The sequence below is a fragment of the Rhamphochromis longiceps genome, linkage group LG5 (genome assembly GCF_057381845.1).
Source record: "Rhamphochromis longiceps isolate RC_006_pf linkage group LG5, R_longiceps_female_GT1.1, whole genome shotgun sequence".
Lineage (NCBI taxonomy): Eukaryota > Metazoa > Chordata > Actinopteri > Cichliformes > Cichlidae > Rhamphochromis > Rhamphochromis longiceps.
The window spans coordinates 34,386,325-34,406,993 of NC_140561.1; the positions used below are offsets into that span (position 1 = coordinate 34,386,325).

The window sequence follows — 20,669 nt, forward strand, 5'->3', positions numbered from 1 at the left end:
ATGGACTGGTACTTCTTTACCTCTACTAAATTTTGAGCACTCAAAAGTCTCATTTGCGCAATCACACACACATTCATACAGTGCTTTTATCTATACCTAATGGAGAAGAGGAGGTGAAGACAAGATCTAAGTGCTTTCAGGATTGCCATCTTGGTGTTCTGAAACCAGATGCGTCGAGTGAGGGTGGATTTGGCTAAGAAACACAGAGAGCATGCGTGTCCATATGGTAGTAACTTCAAAATCACAAGGTAGGGCCTCTTTAAAGCTCAGCCTGCTTGATCATTCTTTTTGACCGCAATTTATAAAATTACCTCATGTTTTAAACAGCACCTGAAACTATTAACTGAGATGACAAAGCAAGGAAGCTGAGGATGATTAGAAGATATGCTTCACTTTTCCAGGATACTCTGAGTGTCTCTTCTTCACTCACATTTTTTCAAGTGTTTATACACCATTCTGCATTTAATCATTAGTTATTATTAGTTTCTTGCTCTCTTCTTCTACTGTCTTTTTTTTCCTGTCTTCATGGCAGGTGGGTGCCCCTCCCTGAGCATGGTTTTGCTGGAGGTTTCTTCCTGTTAAAAGGGAGTTTTTCTTTCCCACTGTCACCAACTGCTAGGGAGTCATCTGACTGTTTGTATTTTCCTCTGTATTCGTTTAGGGTCTTTAAGTTACAGTAAAAAGAACTTTGAGGTGAATGTTGTTGCAATTTGGTGTTATTTAAATTAATTAAATTGAAGTAAACTGGATTGCTGAGCTAGAGATGCTAGACTTCATTGTTCCTATAGGGCTCAGAAATCCAATAATGCCATTCCATCTCCTTTGTATTAGTGATTTGACAAAAACGATGGATTAGATCACAGCAAAGTCTGCCAGATTGTCTTTGTTCCACAGAGTGTAAAATATCAGTGTACAAACATTGATTATGAAGTGTTAAGTCATTAATATTTCATTAACTGTAGGTGAACACTGCACTGTTGGATGGCTTAAGATTAGAATGGTGACAAATAGAAGCAGCAGAACTGTACCTGTATATCCCCAGATCGTCTTGTTTGTCTTTAGAGAGGGTATGTATCCTTTCTTTGTAATTAAATTAGGACAAACCAGCTTATGATTAGGTTACATGTTGCAGCTTTCTCTCAGACTTCTCCTGTCTGAAGAAGGCTGGAGCTGATGAGGAGACTGACTTATGTATCAGGTTATTGATGATGAAGACACACCGTAGCAGTGATAACGGTCTTTGTGAACATCTTATGTAAGCAGTGCTCCCTGGTGTCGATTAATCAATATCCATTACACCTTGACCAATGTGCTGCAGTACCATTAGACTAGTTAGTCTTAACAACATGCCTTTTGTTTTATAATTTTTACAGTTGACTCAGTTTTCCATTTCTAGCCCATTTCTCTTGAGCCTTCAGGATTTTCTTTACATGATCTAAGTATTACATACTACAACTGCATTAGTGATTTGACATTCTCAATGTGCCATTCATATTTAGCTGATTATATGGGTGCTCATTTCAGATCAATACGTTTTATGAAAATGTAAAACTGGGGCCTTACTGAAAGGGGAGCAGAAATGGCACCTCTCCTTACAGTCGATTTTCAGTGGGTTTCCATGGTTACGCGGGAGGAGCCTGATCTATTTTCAAGAGCTGGTAGCTTCTCAATGAGCTGAACTGTAAGTGTGTGACAGGGGATGTGGAGTAAATGCAAATGCATCACAGAATACTGTAAAAAAAATTAATAAATAAATAAATTAGAGCATGTGCTGCAGCGCCTGCTTCAGAAACTGGATTAGCTTGTTATCTACACCAAAGGGTGTTGGTATGTTTATGTGGCACAATTCATTCTTGGTATAGAGCACTAGCACCCTATTATTTCTGCAGTCACGTCCAAGCCAACAAACCAGAAGGATTTCAACCTTCCAACTACAGTATAAGCACGAAAGTTAGTCACGTTAGAGAGAAAACAGCGCAAAATATTTCTGTTTCCTGGTATGTTTTGTAGACTGAGTGACCTGTTATTACGCATAACAGGAGGCATATCCATAGCATGCTTTGGGTATAAATGGTAAAAATGCTCTATGGGGACCCGTTTTTCCCATCAAGAGTTCTTCCAGTCACCTTGAAAGCATGTCTAGGGATTGCTGACTTTGGTGGCCTAAAACAGAGAGCATGATGAGGCATTCTAAAACTAGTGTTACATAAAATGATTAGCATCTTTGCTGCCTGCGGTGTCAAAAAGCAGAGGTGACGCTCTCCGCTCACCTCTCTAATGAATTTGAAACACCCCAGCAGAGCTACTGCAGCGAGAAACAAGGAGAAATACAGGGCAGATTTAAATGGACTTTTTAGTGCATGGATGTTACTGTGAGGAATGGACCCATTTGACATAATCCCCGTTTAATCCTGGCCTTATCAGCTTTATGCTGTTTGATCATTTTTCACCTCTCTCCTTCAAATTAACCATCTATCTTTACTTGTGAAGCCAGTTCTCCATGTTAATTTCATTTAGCCCTGTTCTAGTTTGCATTTTCTTCTTCTATGCTCCAATTTCTACTCATCTAAACTGTGCCTCACTTCCTCTCGTCTCCTTAGTGCACATAGTAAGAACGTGACCTGGCATGCAGGGCCTTTGGAGTGCTCCAGAGAGCTTAAGTCCCACTGCATGTGCAACCGTGATAAAGCTGCTACACTGGAGAAGTGTCCTGGATTCTTCCCCTCTCTCTCACGCTCACTGTCAGCTGTCAAGTTGTGAGTGGGAATTAGATAAAGAATGTAAGATGAGGGAATCACGGAAGATGGAAAGTGAGTGAGAAGATGAGCAAAAAAACTGCACAGGTGCAGCTTTCTACATATGTCATCGGAGCTATTTAGTGCACTTGTTTATACTGTTTACACAGAAATGAGGGAGTGTTTACTGTGTGACTGAGAAAGCCCCAGATAACTTCTCTCCTCAGTGATAAAGTTAAAAGAAGCTTTCCACACGGTCAGCAAAAACAGGCTCAGACAATGTCTCGGGCAGTTTGAGAAGTCCTTAAAGTGCAAGAAATACCAAACATGTCTATAGAGATTGCTGATGAAAGCTCTCTGATAAGCCTGCCAAGCAACATCAGGCTCCAGCAACAAAGAGAAATTCATGATGTCGACGTGAAAAGTTTCCTTCATGAAGGTTTTTTTTTTTTTTGACCAGCAAAATATGCACACATTTGCAAATGAGGACTGATAGTATCAGGTAATGTCCAGCATTTCAAGAAGAGTGCCTACTTATTAAAATGCAGCTGAGCTTCTCATTGACCTTCCTTAAGTCAAAAGATGGAGGACAAACCAGTATGCACCATTTGCAGCAAACTATTGCTTCATGTTCTCATTTTTTAAGTGCTCTTACCCGTTAGCCAGGTTGTCATCATCATCATCTGGCAGGCTCTTCCCTAGAAGGTCAGTGTCACTCAGGTAACCAGACTTGAGATCGGGATCATCAACATCAAGGCTTTCTATGAGCTCAATACGAGACGTGCTGTTGAGTCGACTGGAGCAGCGAGCAGGCATTGTATGGGCTGTGTACTGGGAACCACTCTTACTTCCCTGGTATCCGCCACCTGTGGAGGATGGGGCATCGCCAGCTTGAAGACGAGGGCTGGCCTGGCCGTGGCGCCAGGAAAGAGGTGATGAGCGGTTGGATAGGCTGGATATGCTGCGAGCATTGGTTTCATCGCTGTCATAGCCCACATTACTGCTGTCCAGACAGCTAGAGGGACACACAGGGAGAGGGTCAGGGTGGTTTACAAACATGTTCAAAGCAATTGGTTAAGAGTCTTGTCCCGAAAGAAACATAAAAGAAAGACTCCAGATGTGCACAGCACACCCAGAAAACTTCTCTCTTTTTTCTTCTGAGTTTCTCTTCAAAGAAACCAACAGTGGCATTCAGTCGCTCTTGACCTAGATACACCAGTTGTGTTGTATCAAGTTCAGGGAGTAAAACTAGAAAAGATGCTGCTTAGGAGAAGACTAAAAGACGGATAAATTGCTATCTCTGTGTTGCATTGCATATAGCATTTCTCTCTCTTCTCTCTGTTTCTTCAATATACTGCTTTTGTGTACCAGGAAGTATTCCAGGATAGCAAGGACTCTGCTTTTCAGGACCACACACAGGAAATATTAATAAAATTTTTCTCTGTTGTAAGTGGGTCAGAATTAGAAACGTCCTCCAAATGGCTAGGAGCGTCTACTGTGTCTGTCGATTACATAACGAGATGAACCGAGTTACCCAAATAAATATTGCAGTGCCCACGACCATGCAAGTATTTTTATCCATTCTTCGTGGATAATTCATCAACCTGAAGGCTGAGAATTTCTGCATTTGTCAGTGACTTTAAAATACTATGATGATGAAAATTACAGGACAGTCCTGCAAGCAGCCATTAAGTCTCAGGTCAGTCATTGATTAACTGAAGCCCTTTTGATAGCTGCCTAAGAAAAATTTAGCGTGCAATCGCACAAATGATTATTTACTATAATCACAACTCTTTGTTTAACAATATGTTTCAAAGAGGTTGAGCAGAGTAATTACTACTAATTAAAACTAAAAAGCTTTAAAGCAGCACTTCTCAACTTTCTGGTATAATAACAGCCATCACTAAACAAGATTAAGTTTATGAGCCAAACAGCCTCTTTAAACATCTAAGACAGAATAGTATCGCCCTGTGATAGTTGGGATAGACTCTGGATGGATAGAACTGAAAGCATTAGTGCTAAACTTTTCCATATCTGTTAGTCTCTAACTCCGTCAATTATTTTGCAGGTAGTTTATAATCAGTGCCATGATGCACATGTGGGTGTTTAGAACTAAATCTTTGTTATAGATAAGACATAAGACATTACTTATCCAAGAGAGTTTTAAAATATAGAGGCAATGGGTTTGGTGTTAAAATTATGTAAGAAGAAGGAAGGTAAGAAAATAGGGAAGGGCTGCAGCATTTTTTTAAACATGTGGAAACATAAATGGAAATGCAGCACATAAGGCAAAAACAGATTGTACAGGTCAATAATGCTGAGGTCTGGACTCTGGGGAGGCTAGTTCATGATTGTATCTTTCTGTTTAGTTATGCTTTTATTTTTTTGGCAGTGTGTTTAGGATCACTGACATGTTGAAAAATGAAGCAATTTCTAATCAGATGCTTTCCAGATGATATTGGATCAAAATCTGGTATTTTATAAGACCAACACCTTTGGGTGAAATGCAGCACTAAACCATGACACAAATGCAATTATCTGTACAGTTATCTGTAGACACTGACTGTTTTATTTCTCCCCTGACCTCCTCCGTACATACTGACAATGATTTGATTGTCATCAAATTGCCATTTGTTTTCATCACTCAATGTGACCTGTTGCCACTGATTTTCAGTCTAGTATTTGTGTAATTTGTTATCCCTCAGCCCTTTCTCATTGTTTCCCTTGCTGAAAAATAACTTGAGAAGATTTTTGGTAACACTTTAGCAAACACTCGCTGGATCAACTGAAGGTCAGTCTAATCTCTCTAAGTCTTATCTCAGGTTTTTTTTTTTTTGTTTCTCTGCTGTAGATAGTTTTTTAGGCCTGCCACTTCTTCTTTTGTCCTCAAAACTGCACACCATGCAGATATATGCCACCAAGGATAACCTTCTTGGTGCAATAAACCAATTTTCTGTTATCTTGTTACCAAGTGGCAACACTGTAAGCAGCCACAATACAACTGCTTACACGTGATTATGTTATGTATCAATCCAGCAGGGTCTAAGTGTGTTTTTTTCACTTTAAACTGACTTTAATAAATGGATTTATCTCATAATTTTATCAATACATGTATATATATACTTTACTTACCTATGGCTCATCTGGGAGCCCCGCAGACTTGTCATTGTATCTTCTAAATTCTGGCGTAGGTCAAGGACATTCTGCACAGTCCGCTTCCTCTGGGACTCGGGGTCTGTGGGTGAATGATGCAGAAGCAAAGGTTATAAAACATTTAGACGATCACAATAAAAACCAGACACACGGTGTTCTGAGCTTAGTTTTTAATGTTGAGTCATCTCTATATGCATGTTCTTCCTTTTATTATTTGTATTTGGACTACTGTGACCTGCATCCTCTGTGTAAGAACACCTCCCATGCTTGTTCGCATCATTAAGCAGACAAATGTTACTCCATAGGCAGCTTCACCATGGCAACCCCTGCTCTACCCCCCACTGAACTGATGTGGTACAGCCTAAAAATGCACCATTGGAAGGCTGCCATTGACTTCGACCTGCCGCCAGGGGGATTCATGCCACACCAGGATCGCTTTTACTTTCTTTCTAGAGATTTTCTGATCTGCTGAGCATTACCTCAGAGTCACTCGGTTCAAGTAATACAGCTAACTATAAGCTGAACTGCAGCCAGAACAGTTTCAGTGAAGGTCAGCTTATTTGGACTATACTCTGTGCACTGCAAAATATAGAGTCAGTGGGTTGTGACCGTGTCAAATCAATATTACAGTACAATTAGGAGCGCTGTTGTGGTAGCTGTAACAAACGAGAGAAACCCCCTGTCACACAAATGCAGGAAGTTGGGATTTTCCCCAGCAATGTTGAGGCAAAAACCCTCAGGCAGAAAGAAATTAATGTTCACTGTATTAGCTGCAAAAGCTGAAGCAGTGTAAAAGTGTAAAGTGTGTAAAGTGTGCGTGTTAGTCCCCATAGGGAAATAGTTCCTCTGCATTTAACCCATTCACCCAGTGAAGCAGTGGGCAGCCGCCAGTGCAGCGCCCGGGGAGCAGTGTGTAGGGACGGTACCTTGCTCAGGGGTACCTCAGGGTAGCGGTTCAGTGGAGTCGAACCCCCGACCTTCCAATCATGGGGCCACCACTCTACCTACTGAGCTATCCCTGCCCCTCGCAGAGGCGAGGATGTCAGGGGACCAAAAGACAAATCATATGCTCGTCTCATAAGTAGATATTGAACTAAATCAGCAGAGCACACAGAGAGTGAATTCTAAGCCTCAATTTGAGTTTACAAATTGAAATGCACTATTGTGATTTTTGCAAGTCAAACTAAAGCCTTGTTTACTTTGCCACTCTGAAAAAACACTGAGCTTTCTGAATGGTGTGTTCTTCGGGGTTCTATAATATACAGTAGCTACATATGTTATCTGCAAAAAAAGGACAACAACTAATTTATAAGCACACAAGAGCTGGTCCAGAATGTCCAGAATGAAATATTGATTTCATCTTTAGTGCTATTCTGACAGAAAACTGTCTGGCTCTGGTAGCATTTTTTGAGTAAAGATTGCAGTGCAGCTGGAATGCTACAGTACAAACTGCAGCTAAAGTCAGCCAAGAATTCACTCCATTGTTCCCCATATAAAAGATACTCAGCAGTTCTTGCTATTGCCAAAAGAAAATAAAAACATTTTGGACACTTTTGAACACTCATTATTTTTCATTTTATTACATACATGTAATCATCTTCTTGCACAATTGCTAATCATTGAGTGTTTATAATCTAAAACATTGCTTTGAGAGATTCCTAGCAGATTAGACATGGATTTCAAATAAAAATGCTATATAGTCAACATGCTGTTCTTTATCTGTTTGTAGTCTAGTGGCCTTCTTCTAAACACTATACTCTGGGAAAAGCATAGGTTTCACGTGACCCCAAATAGTTTTAATATATTTGATATTATCAGAAAGAAGATTAATATCTTGAAATTGCAATGCTAACACAAATATGTCCTTAATATGAGATCAGCAGAGGTGTCCACTGAGCAATGAATCTTTTTGTCATATTGCATTCTTATTCAATCTTCTCATTTCCTTTGCGATTAATTCTGGGGGAAACACTTCAGCAGGAATGCTAGACACAAAGTGCCCATGTGAATCACATCTGCTGTGAGTATTAGATTTATGTGTTGTGTTCTTGTTTAGTAGTGGTGTGGTACCCTGCATTGCAGTTGGATGGAAAAAGGGAAACTCAGACAGAATACTGAAGCAGATCTGAAATGGGAAAGTCCTATGAATGATGCAACATCTCAGGAGATACTCCATATACTCACAATGTAGGAAAAGATAAAAGTTTGGAAAGACTCATTCTAAAATAGCTAGAGGTCCTCAGTAATTAACCTTACAAACACTGGTAGATTAACAACAAAGGAACCGCATGTTGCACCAAGTCACCAAGAAATACAACAGCAGGGTCTTGCAGTCTTCTTCAACCTCCACATTTCACTTTTATGCCTGTTCAGGGGGTTAAATTTCACATGGAAATATAAGAACTGGACAGAAAGAGGAAAAAAAGGTTTTTGCTTTAGGGCAAAAAGGAAGGGCAGAATCTTTTTGCAGCTCACATGAACCTTCTTATTTCAAAGGCAGATGTAGTAGATGACAACTGGAAAATATTTATCTTTCTAAGAAAACATGAACTGTGACTAATGGTGCAAAAAAAAAAAAAAAAAAAAAAAAAAAAAAAAAAGGTTACCAGTCATTGTTAAACAATCTATCTTTGTGGAGTGGTGAAAATACATATAACCATTTAATCTCTAGTTCCTACCTTTTCAAAATATTGTGTAAGAGGAAAAGTGCCTTTGCTTCTTCATTTAAAAAAAATTAAAAATGTATAAAACACAGGTATGTGCAACAGAATATTGGGGCTACATTAAGAAAAAAATGTTAATCTTTTTGAGATTAAAGTAGAAGTTTTGAGAAAAGTCCAAAGTCAAAAATATATTTTGAGAAAAAAGTCTAAATCCTATTTTGTGAAAGTCAAAATTTTGAGATTACAGTTGTTGTTTCAAGACAAAGTCCCACGGCTCCTACACCCTCTACATGCCTTGTGTAGAGTTTGTGAAATCGTACTTCAGAATCAGTTTTAGTGGTGGTGATAAGTATAAGGGCACTGATAATATGGTGCAGAAAGCTGCATCTGGTCAGATGGAGAAACCACACAAACATGAAGAGTTGGCAGTTTGGTACAAAATGAAATAGCTGGCAATGGACAGATGCAAGGATACCAACACTTACACCCTCATGCAATAAATAGGATGGACGTTGTATCACATGACAGCTGATCAATTTGTCTACACACAGCATTTTTTAGAGGCTATAGCAGCCGTGGCATTTTGTCTTGAAACAGCAACTTTGATCTCAAAATTTCTACTTTATTCTCAAAATGATCAATACAATTTTTGTTTTTCTTACTGTGGCCCTAATACTCCTTTCTAAGTATGAGATAACAAGTGTTTCCCACTATTACACTAGAAATACCACCTTAAAAGAAGTAAAATGAGAATGATAATGTGGCCTTTAAAAAGTTACCCTCATGATAACCTGTGTAAAAGTGAACTTCTCTGACACTTGCGTGCCTCTGTAGCTTCAACAAAAAAGGCAAACATAACCATAATCTCTAGATCCGCTGTGATAGATATAGACCACTGCTTCATTTCTGAAGATCTGGCATGACAGATTCCAATTATGACAAAATGAGATTTGTTCATCCCCATGTTGTCTAGGGTAGATGGGTTTTATCAGATGTATTTCTGTCTGTACTACTCTACTATTTTGTGGACTTCTTGTATGTGCTTTACTTTGAAAATAATGTAATGCAACTGATTTTTTAATTTATTCCTGCTCTATTCCAAATTCTGCTGCTCTGTGAAGCTATTCTAGATCTGAGGAGGGAGTTTTTTATGTATCCATGTGCATGAAACCTTGCCTTGTGATGAGGAAGTGGTATGTACAGTAATGCTCCAGTGTCCTGCACAAACATAAATGGTTAAATTAATAAATTACCCTATTAACTAAGATGACCATTCTTGCCCTATTGGAAAACAAAGAGACCCACTATACTCATAAATAAATGCATCCTTTCAAGGAGCTCATAACGAGAGATGCTGCTGATGCAGAGCACATTAACCAGGCCTTGAATGTACTGCAGACATGAAAAGAAATATTTGTAGTAACAGGCATGTTCACTGTAAAAGTTCTGTAAACTGGTAAAACATAACATTCTGTTATAACTCTGACACTGCTGTCTTCAACCCAAAACAATGACATTACTACTGTAACATGAAAATATTTTTTCTCAGTTTCTTGCTTATTAATTCTTCTTCGATGCTAAAACTTAAATGTCTTTCCGTGTTTCCATGTATCCTTTTTCTGGAAGGCTATTTTTCTTTTCACAGTTCATTAAAATGATAAAACAACTTTTTCAAAAATGCCTTCCATTTGAGCCAGAGGAATACAGAAATATCAGCCTCAAGCACTGAGCTGCAAATTTAAGCTAATAAAGCAGATATGGGTGTGGTGCCGAACCTCCAGAACTCTTAGCAATTTTGGTTGTGGCTCCACAGTTAATTACACAAAAGGGATTCAAGCAGCTGACATGTATAATATCCAGCACAGTATAAAGTTCCCACTGGTCTCTGCAGTATGTAAGTGTAACCAGTATGAATGATAAATGTCCACATACTAATGAAGCGTGGATAACAGATCGAATCATTACAGATGTGTTCATTAAGACGCAACAGCAAACATGATGATGTTGAGTTGAATGGAAGAAGACATTCTTGCTTGTCTGTCAATGTATATAAGAGCAAAGATTAGCAGTTGTGAAATACACACACTCCAACATGCCATTTTATACATCTCACGATTAGATTTGGTGTTCAGTGCATCCAAATTAGATTATAATTAGATACACAACACACCTGCAATTAAATACAAAGCTATCTATTTAGAAAATAAACAAATACAACATCTAATCATCAGAATTATAATCACCACTATATTATAATCAACACCTGTATTAATCATAAAAGCTTTCCCAATACAAAACCTGACCTACAACCTCCACAGACAAAGACATTTTCTTTGCCATTTGCAGTGTAGTAGTACACTGGGTGGAAGCCGTCTGTCAGTGCTCTGCAGATGAATGAAGCTGGGAGGAGGCTAAATGTGTGTCTCTGTGCCTAAAAGGAACTTAATATGGCATGCTGTTATTCCCATTTCTGGTTTTTGGAAGCATATGTGGAGAAGCTGATGGACCCTCGAGTGCATCTGCACATGTTGCCATAAATGAGAATCTTTCGGAAGGAGATCAGCCTGTTGGTAATAATCCACAACTCCCCCAGGCCTAATGCAATCAGGCAGCAATGTTATGACTACAAGCGAAAATATTTCACACGCCCAAAACCAAAGCACATAAACCTGAGTAGCATGCTAGAGGAATAAGAATCATTTCAGCTTCATGTTAAAATGCTAAACAGTGCCTGTATTCAATAAAATAAGAGTAGCATGCTTTGCAAGCATGAAGATGTCTTTGTGCTTCCCCCCCCCCAGTTGGTGAGCTGTGTAAAATCCGTTCAGGGGAAATGTGGATCGGGAGCAGCAAGCAGGTGCCGTGTGGTGGCTGTTTCAAAGGGGGGCGTGTTGCAGATTTGGTTCATAGCACATCGTATTTGAGAAGCCCAGTGGTGGCAAAAGCATTAGGGCTTCTTGGCTGTACTCACCTAACATCTGACTGAAGAGCAGCTGCTCCAGGTCACCCAGCACTGTCACCACCAGCTCTGGGTCCACTTTCAGGAAAGGTTTGTCTGCTCCTTCTTCTCCTTGACCCTTGGCACTGCATTCCCCTCCAGCTCCAGCTCCAGGTTTCTTTCCATTGGCCTTTGCCTTACTGGACAGGATCTCATCATCTGATTTTCCATCCTCAGGTGCTTTGCTCAAAGGCTTCACTTCAGCGTAAGGACCACGAGGTATGCGGCTCTGCTTGTTCAGGGCAGAGGGAGCAGCCAGAGGGCTAAAGGGCTTGGGTTTGCCTTGGAACAGTGAGTGTTCAGATTTGGATAGGTTTCGGGAGAGAGGGGCACCCCCTCCAGCACTGCTGCCACCCCCTGCTGTCTTTGGCTTGCCCGTTTTGATCTGCCCTGTTCCAGGCTTGGCCATGTCATCACACCACTTTGGCTCATAAAGGTGTAACTTCTTCTCGGCGTCAGTGAGCACAGCCAGGTTTGTCATAGACCTCTGTTTGCGGAGATTAGAGGGCACTGGTATCCTGCCCTCAGAGCTACCTGCCCGGTAAACCTTTAGTTCTCCCCTCTGTGTGTTCTGGGGCACTCCAGACTTGGCCCTCTTAGCTGCCATACCAACTCCTTTGCCATCTGCTTGGCCGTATGCCTTTGTGCTATCCGTCCTTTCCATCTTTAAATCTCCTTCTCTGTCTTTCACACTATTTCCAAGCATTCCTCCTGCATGAGACCATATCAAAAAGCATCAGGAGGAAGAAAACAGGCTTCTACACTTCCTTCTCTTTGTGCAAAATTATATATAGAAATCGTCCATTTAAAGCAATCCTGCAGCCTTTCCTTCCTCTGTCTCCCTCTGTCTCCTTTTCTTCCTGACAGGCTGCTGCAGCTGCAGCTGTTGCAGTGCTGCCCAGGCGCTCCCTTTCTCTCCTTCCTTTCAGTCCTCCTTTCCTCTTTTTTCCACAGTCCTCCCTTCAGCACACCCTCATGCCGCTGAACCGCGCAGCAGCAGAATGACAGCGGCGGAAGACGCAACAGTGCACCCTCCTCCCCTTGCTCTCTGCTGCCTCTCCCTCGCCTCCGCCTTCCCTCCCATCCTCCCTCCTCCTTCCCTCATTTTTCCTTCATTTAAAGATGCTTCGCTGTGTCTCAGCAGAATATGTAAAATACAACAGAATGAGGAAAATAGATCATGTGCGGCTTTTTTTAAACCGGCACAATTTTCCTCTAACACAGCACGTTATCGCACCATCTCCTCTGGTTCCTTTGTTCTTCCCCTCCCCCTTCTTCACTCACTGTTCAATACTCTTAACGTGGTGCATGAATTGTTCTAGTGGAGGTGTTATTAATGTGTTAAGTGATACCCATTTACATATGTAATTACATCCTATAGCATAAATTAGGATGGCTGCCAGATTGCAACAAAAGGAGGAACCTCTTCATTATCTACAGGATTTCTATTTCTTTAAGATATCTATTCTTGATTTATGCCAAAAAAAGATTAGTGGACCTTTAGTCATACTATATCAACAATAAGCACAAAAGCATTTAAACTTAATGTCAACAGACGAAATAAGGAAAAGTAACTGAATAGTTTTGTTCACTGCTTGAAAAAAAAAGAAAAAAAAAAAAAAAAAAGAGGAAATATGACTTAAAATGTAGTGTATCTGCCAAAAGAGTGACTTCACTTTTGCAGACTGGGAAAGCAACAAGATGTGCCAGTGTAAGCAAGTAACACACCCAAAACCACACTTTGGAAATATCTTTACGTCACCAAAAGATGCATTTAAACACACACACACACACACACACACATGCATGCACGCACACACTTCAAATTGCAACTCCAGTCACATCATTTTGTGCAGGGCTTATTTGCCGACATACGAGTATAATCGTCATTCAGTATTAGACACAGCAGAAGAAGATTCAGGAGGCTCAGGCTCTGCAGAACTCTCATGCAGGCTGCTCTATGGAAATACTCTTTCGAAAATGCTGCATGTCATCCACGCCAGATATGCACAACCACAGCTGCCAAAAACCCCCACAAACACTTAACTGTGACAATGAGAACATGTTGATATGTAATCATTCTATGAAATAAAAAAAAATCCTTTAAAGTACACAATTCACTTAACCAGCATGACTAAAAAAAAAAAATGCTACATGGTGCAAATCCACCGGATATGTTTGACCTGCTTGCTTAAGTGTGGAGAGGGTTCAACTCCAACTCTCACAATAGGCTGGCAACACACTCCAACGCCTTTTTTATTAGGCTTTCAGAGCACCTGGGGTGGCTCATGGACTAGCAACCCTGTTTGATCTGGCAATTAGCTTCTGGAACAATGTCAACTCTTGTTCTTCCTCATCACGAGATCCAAGCCTCCCTGCCTGACTTGCGATCACTGCCGGTGACCTCACTCTTGCGATGCAGTGAATAACTGGTTTGTTTAGGGAGTAGGGATTTCATAATGAATCATAGGATCACAAGCCCCCTATGCATAAAGATTGCATCAGACATTGACAAACTGAATACTTTCTACCAAATGATGTTGAAAGTCCCTTAAGTGGGCCAACTAATTAATTTGGACCAGAGAGGAATAATTCAACATCAACTTTAGAACAAACAAAAAACATTTAGAGTATAAATCCCATTAACTTTATTTAAAAATTTTGTCCAGATATGGTCATTCCCTCTCAGAATTAACGGTTCTTTTCAATTTTATCTAGTAAGTTTCTGGTTTACGACATTGTTAACCCTTTTACACATAGTGGTCAATACAGTGGACCTCTATTCAAAGGCTGTTTTCTTGTATTTGTGTCAGTGTTGATGGTATACTTGCACATAAACCACTACATTGGACACTGATGTGTCACTCCATACCCTGCCACCCACTGGTCGTTTAATGTTACTATAGATGTGTGACGTGTTTCATTGTAATTATTGTTATTTAACCCTGTCATGCATGAATTATGACAACCTCAATCAGGATTTTTTCTTAAGTATTTTTATTCATCTTTTCATGCCTAAAAATGAATAAAAATACTTTAGGAAAAAAAATCCTGATTGAGGTTGTCATAATTCATGCATGACAGGGTTAATTATGTTAGCATGCTGAAACTAACATAGAAACAAACTTAACATCTAAATAAAGTTTTGACTGGGTTTATATGCAAAAACCCTTTTTGCCTGATGCAGGATTTATGGCACGTCATATGTTCATTTGCTTAGCTCTTTGGCAAAACAGCGGGAAAGATTCCGGGAATGCAAGCCGCACAGATGCTGTGAAGACATATTTGTGTGCAAGCCTCCAAAAAGCCAAGAGAGGCCCGATGGTGCTAAATAAGATAAGATAAGATAGAACTTTATTAATCCCTCGGGTGGGTTCCTCTGGGAAATTCGACTTCCAAAAAGCACAGCAACGACCGAAGTTACAGTTACAGATAACTACATATATATATATATATATATACATACATATATATACATACATATATATATATACATACATATATATATACATACATATATATATACACATACATACACACACACACACATATATAAATACAGAGACAAATATAAATAAAATATACAAAGGGGATAAATAGAATAAATAGGAATAAAAAAAAAAAAAAAAAATGCTTGTGCAGGTAGATTGCAGAGACATTTGCCATAACAATTCATAACAAAGATAAAATGTACAGATACCAAACACTGGTTGTAATGTACAGATTTCATTGTTTTTAATTAATAGTTTTGTTATAGATTTCCTTGGTGGTAGCTAGGATAAACGTTGAATTAATACCAGCATTACAAACATGAATAAGTCCGATTACTGGAAGTTACAGTTTTTTACAGCCGCTAGGACACATTTCACAATACTTAGGTCACTTTTGCAAAACTCTTCACACAATTCTCCTAACTGACCTTCAGCTTGGCAAAGCAAGTCATTTCACATTCAAAATGCACTACAACTACCAAAACACTTTATTCAGGTCTCAAATAAACTCATTCTTCCAGAACACTAGCAAAGGTTGACAGCCGACAAACACACTTTGTCACCCACAAAACAATGACCTAAAAAACACTAACAACATGTAGCATTACACAGTGTTTTCTTGTGTAAAACAAGGACACATCTCTGTTTATAATTTCAATATATGTTACTGGAATGAATCAGACATCATGCAGAATTCGTTAATATTTGTTTATGTATTTTTATTTTTTTGCACTAAGTAATCCCAAGATACAAGAATTTGTATACACACCATCCACTGATACACATACAATAGTAATGCTAATCTACTCGGTCTTCTCCATTTGGCCACAGGTTCTCATCCACATCACATCTTATGTCATCTAGGGCAATACACCTAGGAAATAATCTTCTGGCTGCCAGAATTGAAGGAGTTGAAAAATTGAAGGAGTAACACCTGTGTAGATGTTCATCTACAATGAGAATCAGCTGTGGCTGGTTAAACTGCATTTTTAGATTTAAAATATGTTTCAATAAAATATTGCTGTTGGATTTTGCTGTCTTTTTAGTTTTTGCATTGTGTTATTGTTTTGGCCATAAGTTTAACAGTTTTGAAAACAGTATGTAAGTACATGCAAAATGTCCTGTACGTACAAAGATTTTTGGCAGTTGTTGTGTCTGAGTGAGAAGATAATTCATGAAATTTGAGAGATGTAGTCATTGAAAGCATTTTGTGCCAAAACAATGATAACTGATCCTCAGTTTAGCCCACATAGACTTCTGTTGTGCTCACTGTGTGAGGAGTTTTGCAAAAGTGACCTAAGTATACTTCTATGGCAGGACAGCTACACAGGTGTCTGTGGTGCATTTCCCTTTTTCAGCACGTGTAATCATTTTTGGGGTGCTCAGCTGCTATGATGCAATGCACTGAGGAACATCAGGCAGACCAACACATGTGCATGAAGGGGAAAACCACAAAGAGTCACATGGACATTACTGGGCTTTCAGACAGAATGTGAAAAAGGCCTATTGCATTCTGAAAGTGTTTATTTGTAATGGTTTGTGCCATGCTGAGTTTGGAGAATATATTGAAATTTTTTAAGCAGCACCCATCACTCCATCAACTAGTGATTTACTACATATTCCACTTACTCGTGCCAATGCCATTTCCAGTTAATGAAACACAAATGTGTGTGCCTAAAAAGAACACAACATGTCTGATTTGTGAAAAAAAAATCAATGTTGCAAATGATCTAAACAACAACTGCTTTCCCGCTTCATATGTAAACAAATAGGTGGGATAACATATATTATACTGAAATTGATATTGATATTGAAACGTATTGATCACAAAATATTGTCAAGAATCATATCCAAGCAATCAAACAACAACCATACAGCCAAAGTCATTAGAAACCATCTGTCCAAGATGATTTGAACAGCCTCTTTGCCATGTGACTTGACATAATGTGTGCAAGTGTACCTTTTGCAGAGAGCTGTAGGTCGAAGCATAGAATTAAAAGCACATGTAAAAATTGTGTTGAAGTCATATGGTAACTAATGCGATGCAAGAGTCTCTAAATACAGATGTAATGGAATCATTGTGTTAGCTGGAATGTGAGAAGCCTTAAGGGCTTCTCACATTATGATTTTTTTCCTGAATGAAAGTCTACTGATGAGCTCAAGCTGCAAGACACAATAGCAAAGGTTAAATGGTCTTGTCTACTACTTGCTGTTTGTAAAGTAGTGAGTCTTCCTATCCGGAAACTTTTCTAACTGAACAGTTATTTCTGCCGAATGGAACCATCAGTATTACACATGTACTTCATCTTCCAGCTATGTAGCTGAAGACATATGACAGGTTACAAAGACACATCTCTATGAATTTAAGCGTTCCCTAAGTCTTTCCACTGGGGAGAAGAGAAACTCCCAGACAGGAGGTGAAAGCTGATCCTCCCATCAAACCACTCAGTCTCTCAGTCATGCATCTGTCCACCCTCGGCAGAGGACCACTCAGTTGCTGGTCTGGTCTCTCCCAGAGGAGGCTGGCTGAAGGCTCTCAACCCTCAAAGTGATTAAGATAATTAAGAAGTCAGTTAAAGGGTTTTCAAATAGCCCGTGGCATTCATGTGAGGCCATTTTCAAAGTCTGTGTGATTTGGGTGATCCAGAAATAAACAACATAACTAATTCAAAATACTTGAATGCATCCCTGTAAATTCAGTTTTACTGGGATGAATTTTGCTAACTCAATCATTAAAGAGGGCATCACTGTCTGTTCATTTGAGTCAATATCGCTTGCTGTTAGCTAGTTGCCCAACCAAGACTAAATCTAGTCCAGTTGTAGTTATTGATTTCTGTATTCAACTCATGCCAGTAATACTCATACATGTCCAAGCCCATGTCCTGATATACTATATAAATATAATTTTGGTTCATTGCTAGTTGGCTGCAATGCGATGGGCTCATTATATGTCCTATATAGCACACTATAATATTCATGTTTTTTGGCTATAAATGATGGGATTTTAACATGCTGAAAATAAGGCCACACCCAGACAAAAAAGGAAAAATGATATGATGCTTTCATAAGCTGTTACAGGTGCAAAGATGCTAAAAATTGGCTCTTTTAGTCCATTGGTAGGCTGTTGCTGAGCAACATAATGGTCACTATATCTACTAAAAATAAGACCATAATATCATTTAGTGGATCTAAAAATTAGACGTTACTGTCATGAAATTGAAATTAAGCAATGCCTTTATAAAGTGTTACAGGTTCATAAATGCCGCCATCTTAGCCCATTAATATGTGGTTGCTAGGCAACATGATGACATCATGCTATTTCATGCAGAATTCAAATATTTTGCAGATATAAATTAGTTGCTGTTATGAAATTAAGTATGATGCCTTTATAAGTTATTATAAATGCCTAAACATTACAAATAGGTCACCTCAGTCTTTTGATAAGTGGTTGCTAGGCAACATGATAACATATTTGATAAAAATAAGAACCTTTAGGGGTCTAAAATGTACCGAAGTGCCAAGTTTTGATGTTCAGCTTTTGATTGTGTAGGAGTTCACAGACAGACAGAGACTCCATGCATGTAAGATACACAAATAAACTGGTATCTGCAGCCATGCGATTCAACACTATAGTGTATGTATGCCACTTACTGCCCAAACAAGTTAAATTTGCTGATGCTCTTCATACTCTTTTCTAAACATCATTGACACTGGGTCAAAACTAAATAACCACAATATTACAATCAAGAATTCAAGAGTTCAGATACAATCGATTACATCATGGTGGGGTCCACGTTTTAAATGCTCCACACTCTGTTGCTCACACTTTGAGTTTTAGTTGTTTGTGTGTTGTTGTCTGAAAAGATTAGTGGTTTTTCATTTTTGACCAGTTTATTACTGTTAATCATTGTGACAGTTCTAAAAGAAGTTGGTCCATCTCCAACAATGGTTAAAAACAATGTTTAATATTAAAATATAAAATATAGAAGCTTCTGTGTAACAGTTTTACAACATGCGGGTTTAAATAATAATTTTGTTCTGTGATGTCTGTTTATTTCTCTTAATTAATATTACTTACTTACAGTAGAGCTTTAATAAAATAGTCTCTCTAATTTGATTTAACAGATCTGCCATGCTGGTAACTGCTTCAATCTTCATTTGGAAAAGTGTATCCCTTAAAACAATGAAATAGTGACCATACAAAACATTTTAAGACACTGTGCCTGTTTATGTTCACACGTCATGTTTGTATTACAGTGTCCAAGCAACAGGATGTGTGAGGAACAGGGCTGAGGCAAAAATAACTCAACTTTTTATGTTTTACACAGCAGGGATGCAAAAAAATGGAAATTTGATTGTAATGGCACATCAGAGATGTCAAAAACATTGATAAACAGTGCTGCATTAACAGTGGTGTGCGATTTGAGAGAAGTACTCTCTGCCAGCAATCTGTTTTCCCACATGCACACAAAGAAAAAGTGAAGTGCTTCAGGAAATCCTGATGAACATAACAGGTGGTACAAGCAGTATAAAGATTTTGTTGCGAGTTGGCGGCAGTTTGGTGAGAACAACTGTCAAGCTGAACTGAGTTCAGTGTCAACAGTCAGCCATATAAAAACTTGAGTGTTACACGATGCATATAATACAAATGGAAAAACAGGGTTTTTTTCTTGTTTTCCTTCTTTTTTTGCATAAACTGCCTGACCCTTTCAGTTTTAAGTGAAAAAAAGTTCATTTTTGTAATGAATTAAGTAGGTCCTTTGGGGATAACAATACTAGAAAAGACTTAAAGAGTGAAAAGAAGAAGAGTGAATTGATTTAAAGTCAAAGACTGATGGAAATCCATCATAATTTTTAGCATCCTGAATTAACCCTTTTTATCATTAAGCATCAATTTTACTGGGTTTATATTGGCACCCATTTAAAAGCACATGTGAGTGTTTCATGTATTTGGAGGTGATTTGTTTGCCTTAACTGAATATCAAAGAGCAAAGAATAAACCATAAGAGAGAAATGGAATACCAGATAAAAGATTAATGAGTTTTACCTTAAATTTGATGCCACTTCCACAAAAGAGTTGTTGATTTTTCTTATATTTATTTACTCATATGAATGAGAATAATTAAACATTTCATATGACAACAGCAAAGATCACAGAAATTCCAAAGTCTATGACCCTCCAAAGTTATTTGGTAACTCCTTAGAGGTGCAAGATCCCACATTAAGAACAACTGCTTTATAACAACAGATGTGTCCAGTAGAAAGATTAAGATTTCAAAAAGACTCACCTAGATCATCACAACAGACCTCCATGGAGTCAGAGGAGCAGTCACTGAGATCATCCAGGGAGGTATCTGTATCCTCGTGAATCTTAAACCTACAAAAAACAAACAAACAAAGAAACAAACGGGTCAACCAAACAAACGGTGGTTTAAATCCATGTCTGTTTAGACATAACTTCTGACCACTGAATACTGCATTCAAGAGAGTGAGGCTATATGCATAAACAGACACCAGGGAGCGGGGGGGGTGTCTTTCTTTTAATAAGACCATGAATAATAAAAAAAGTATGAGACATTATGAGTGTGCATTATTTTCTCTGTGTCCTAGAAATAAACTGCAATCTATT

At 38.8% G+C, this 20,669-nt stretch overlaps 1 protein-coding gene across 10 annotated transcripts in view; it reads right to left on the reverse strand.

Annotated features, from left to right (window-relative positions):
- Positions 1 to 20,669, reverse strand: part of nav1b (neuron navigator 1b) — an 87,122-nt gene that overhangs the window by 35,496 nt on the left and 30,957 nt on the right. For 8 of the 10 annotated variants that reach the window (XM_085407342.1, XM_085407336.1, XM_085407341.1 and 5 more), the window contains 3 exons: positions 20,329 to 20,417; positions 5,868 to 5,970; positions 3,391 to 3,750 (listed from right to left, as the gene is read on the reverse strand). In XM_085407342.1, the coding sequence (XP_085263468.1) occupies positions 3,391 to 3,750; positions 5,868 to 5,970; positions 20,329 to 20,417 (552 nt within the window). Of the gene's footprint in view, positions 1 to 3,390; positions 3,751 to 5,867; positions 5,971 to 11,522; positions 12,525 to 20,328; positions 20,418 to 20,669 lie in introns of those variants that run through there. The other 2 variants (XM_085407343.1, XM_085407344.1) reach the window with 2 other exon arrangements.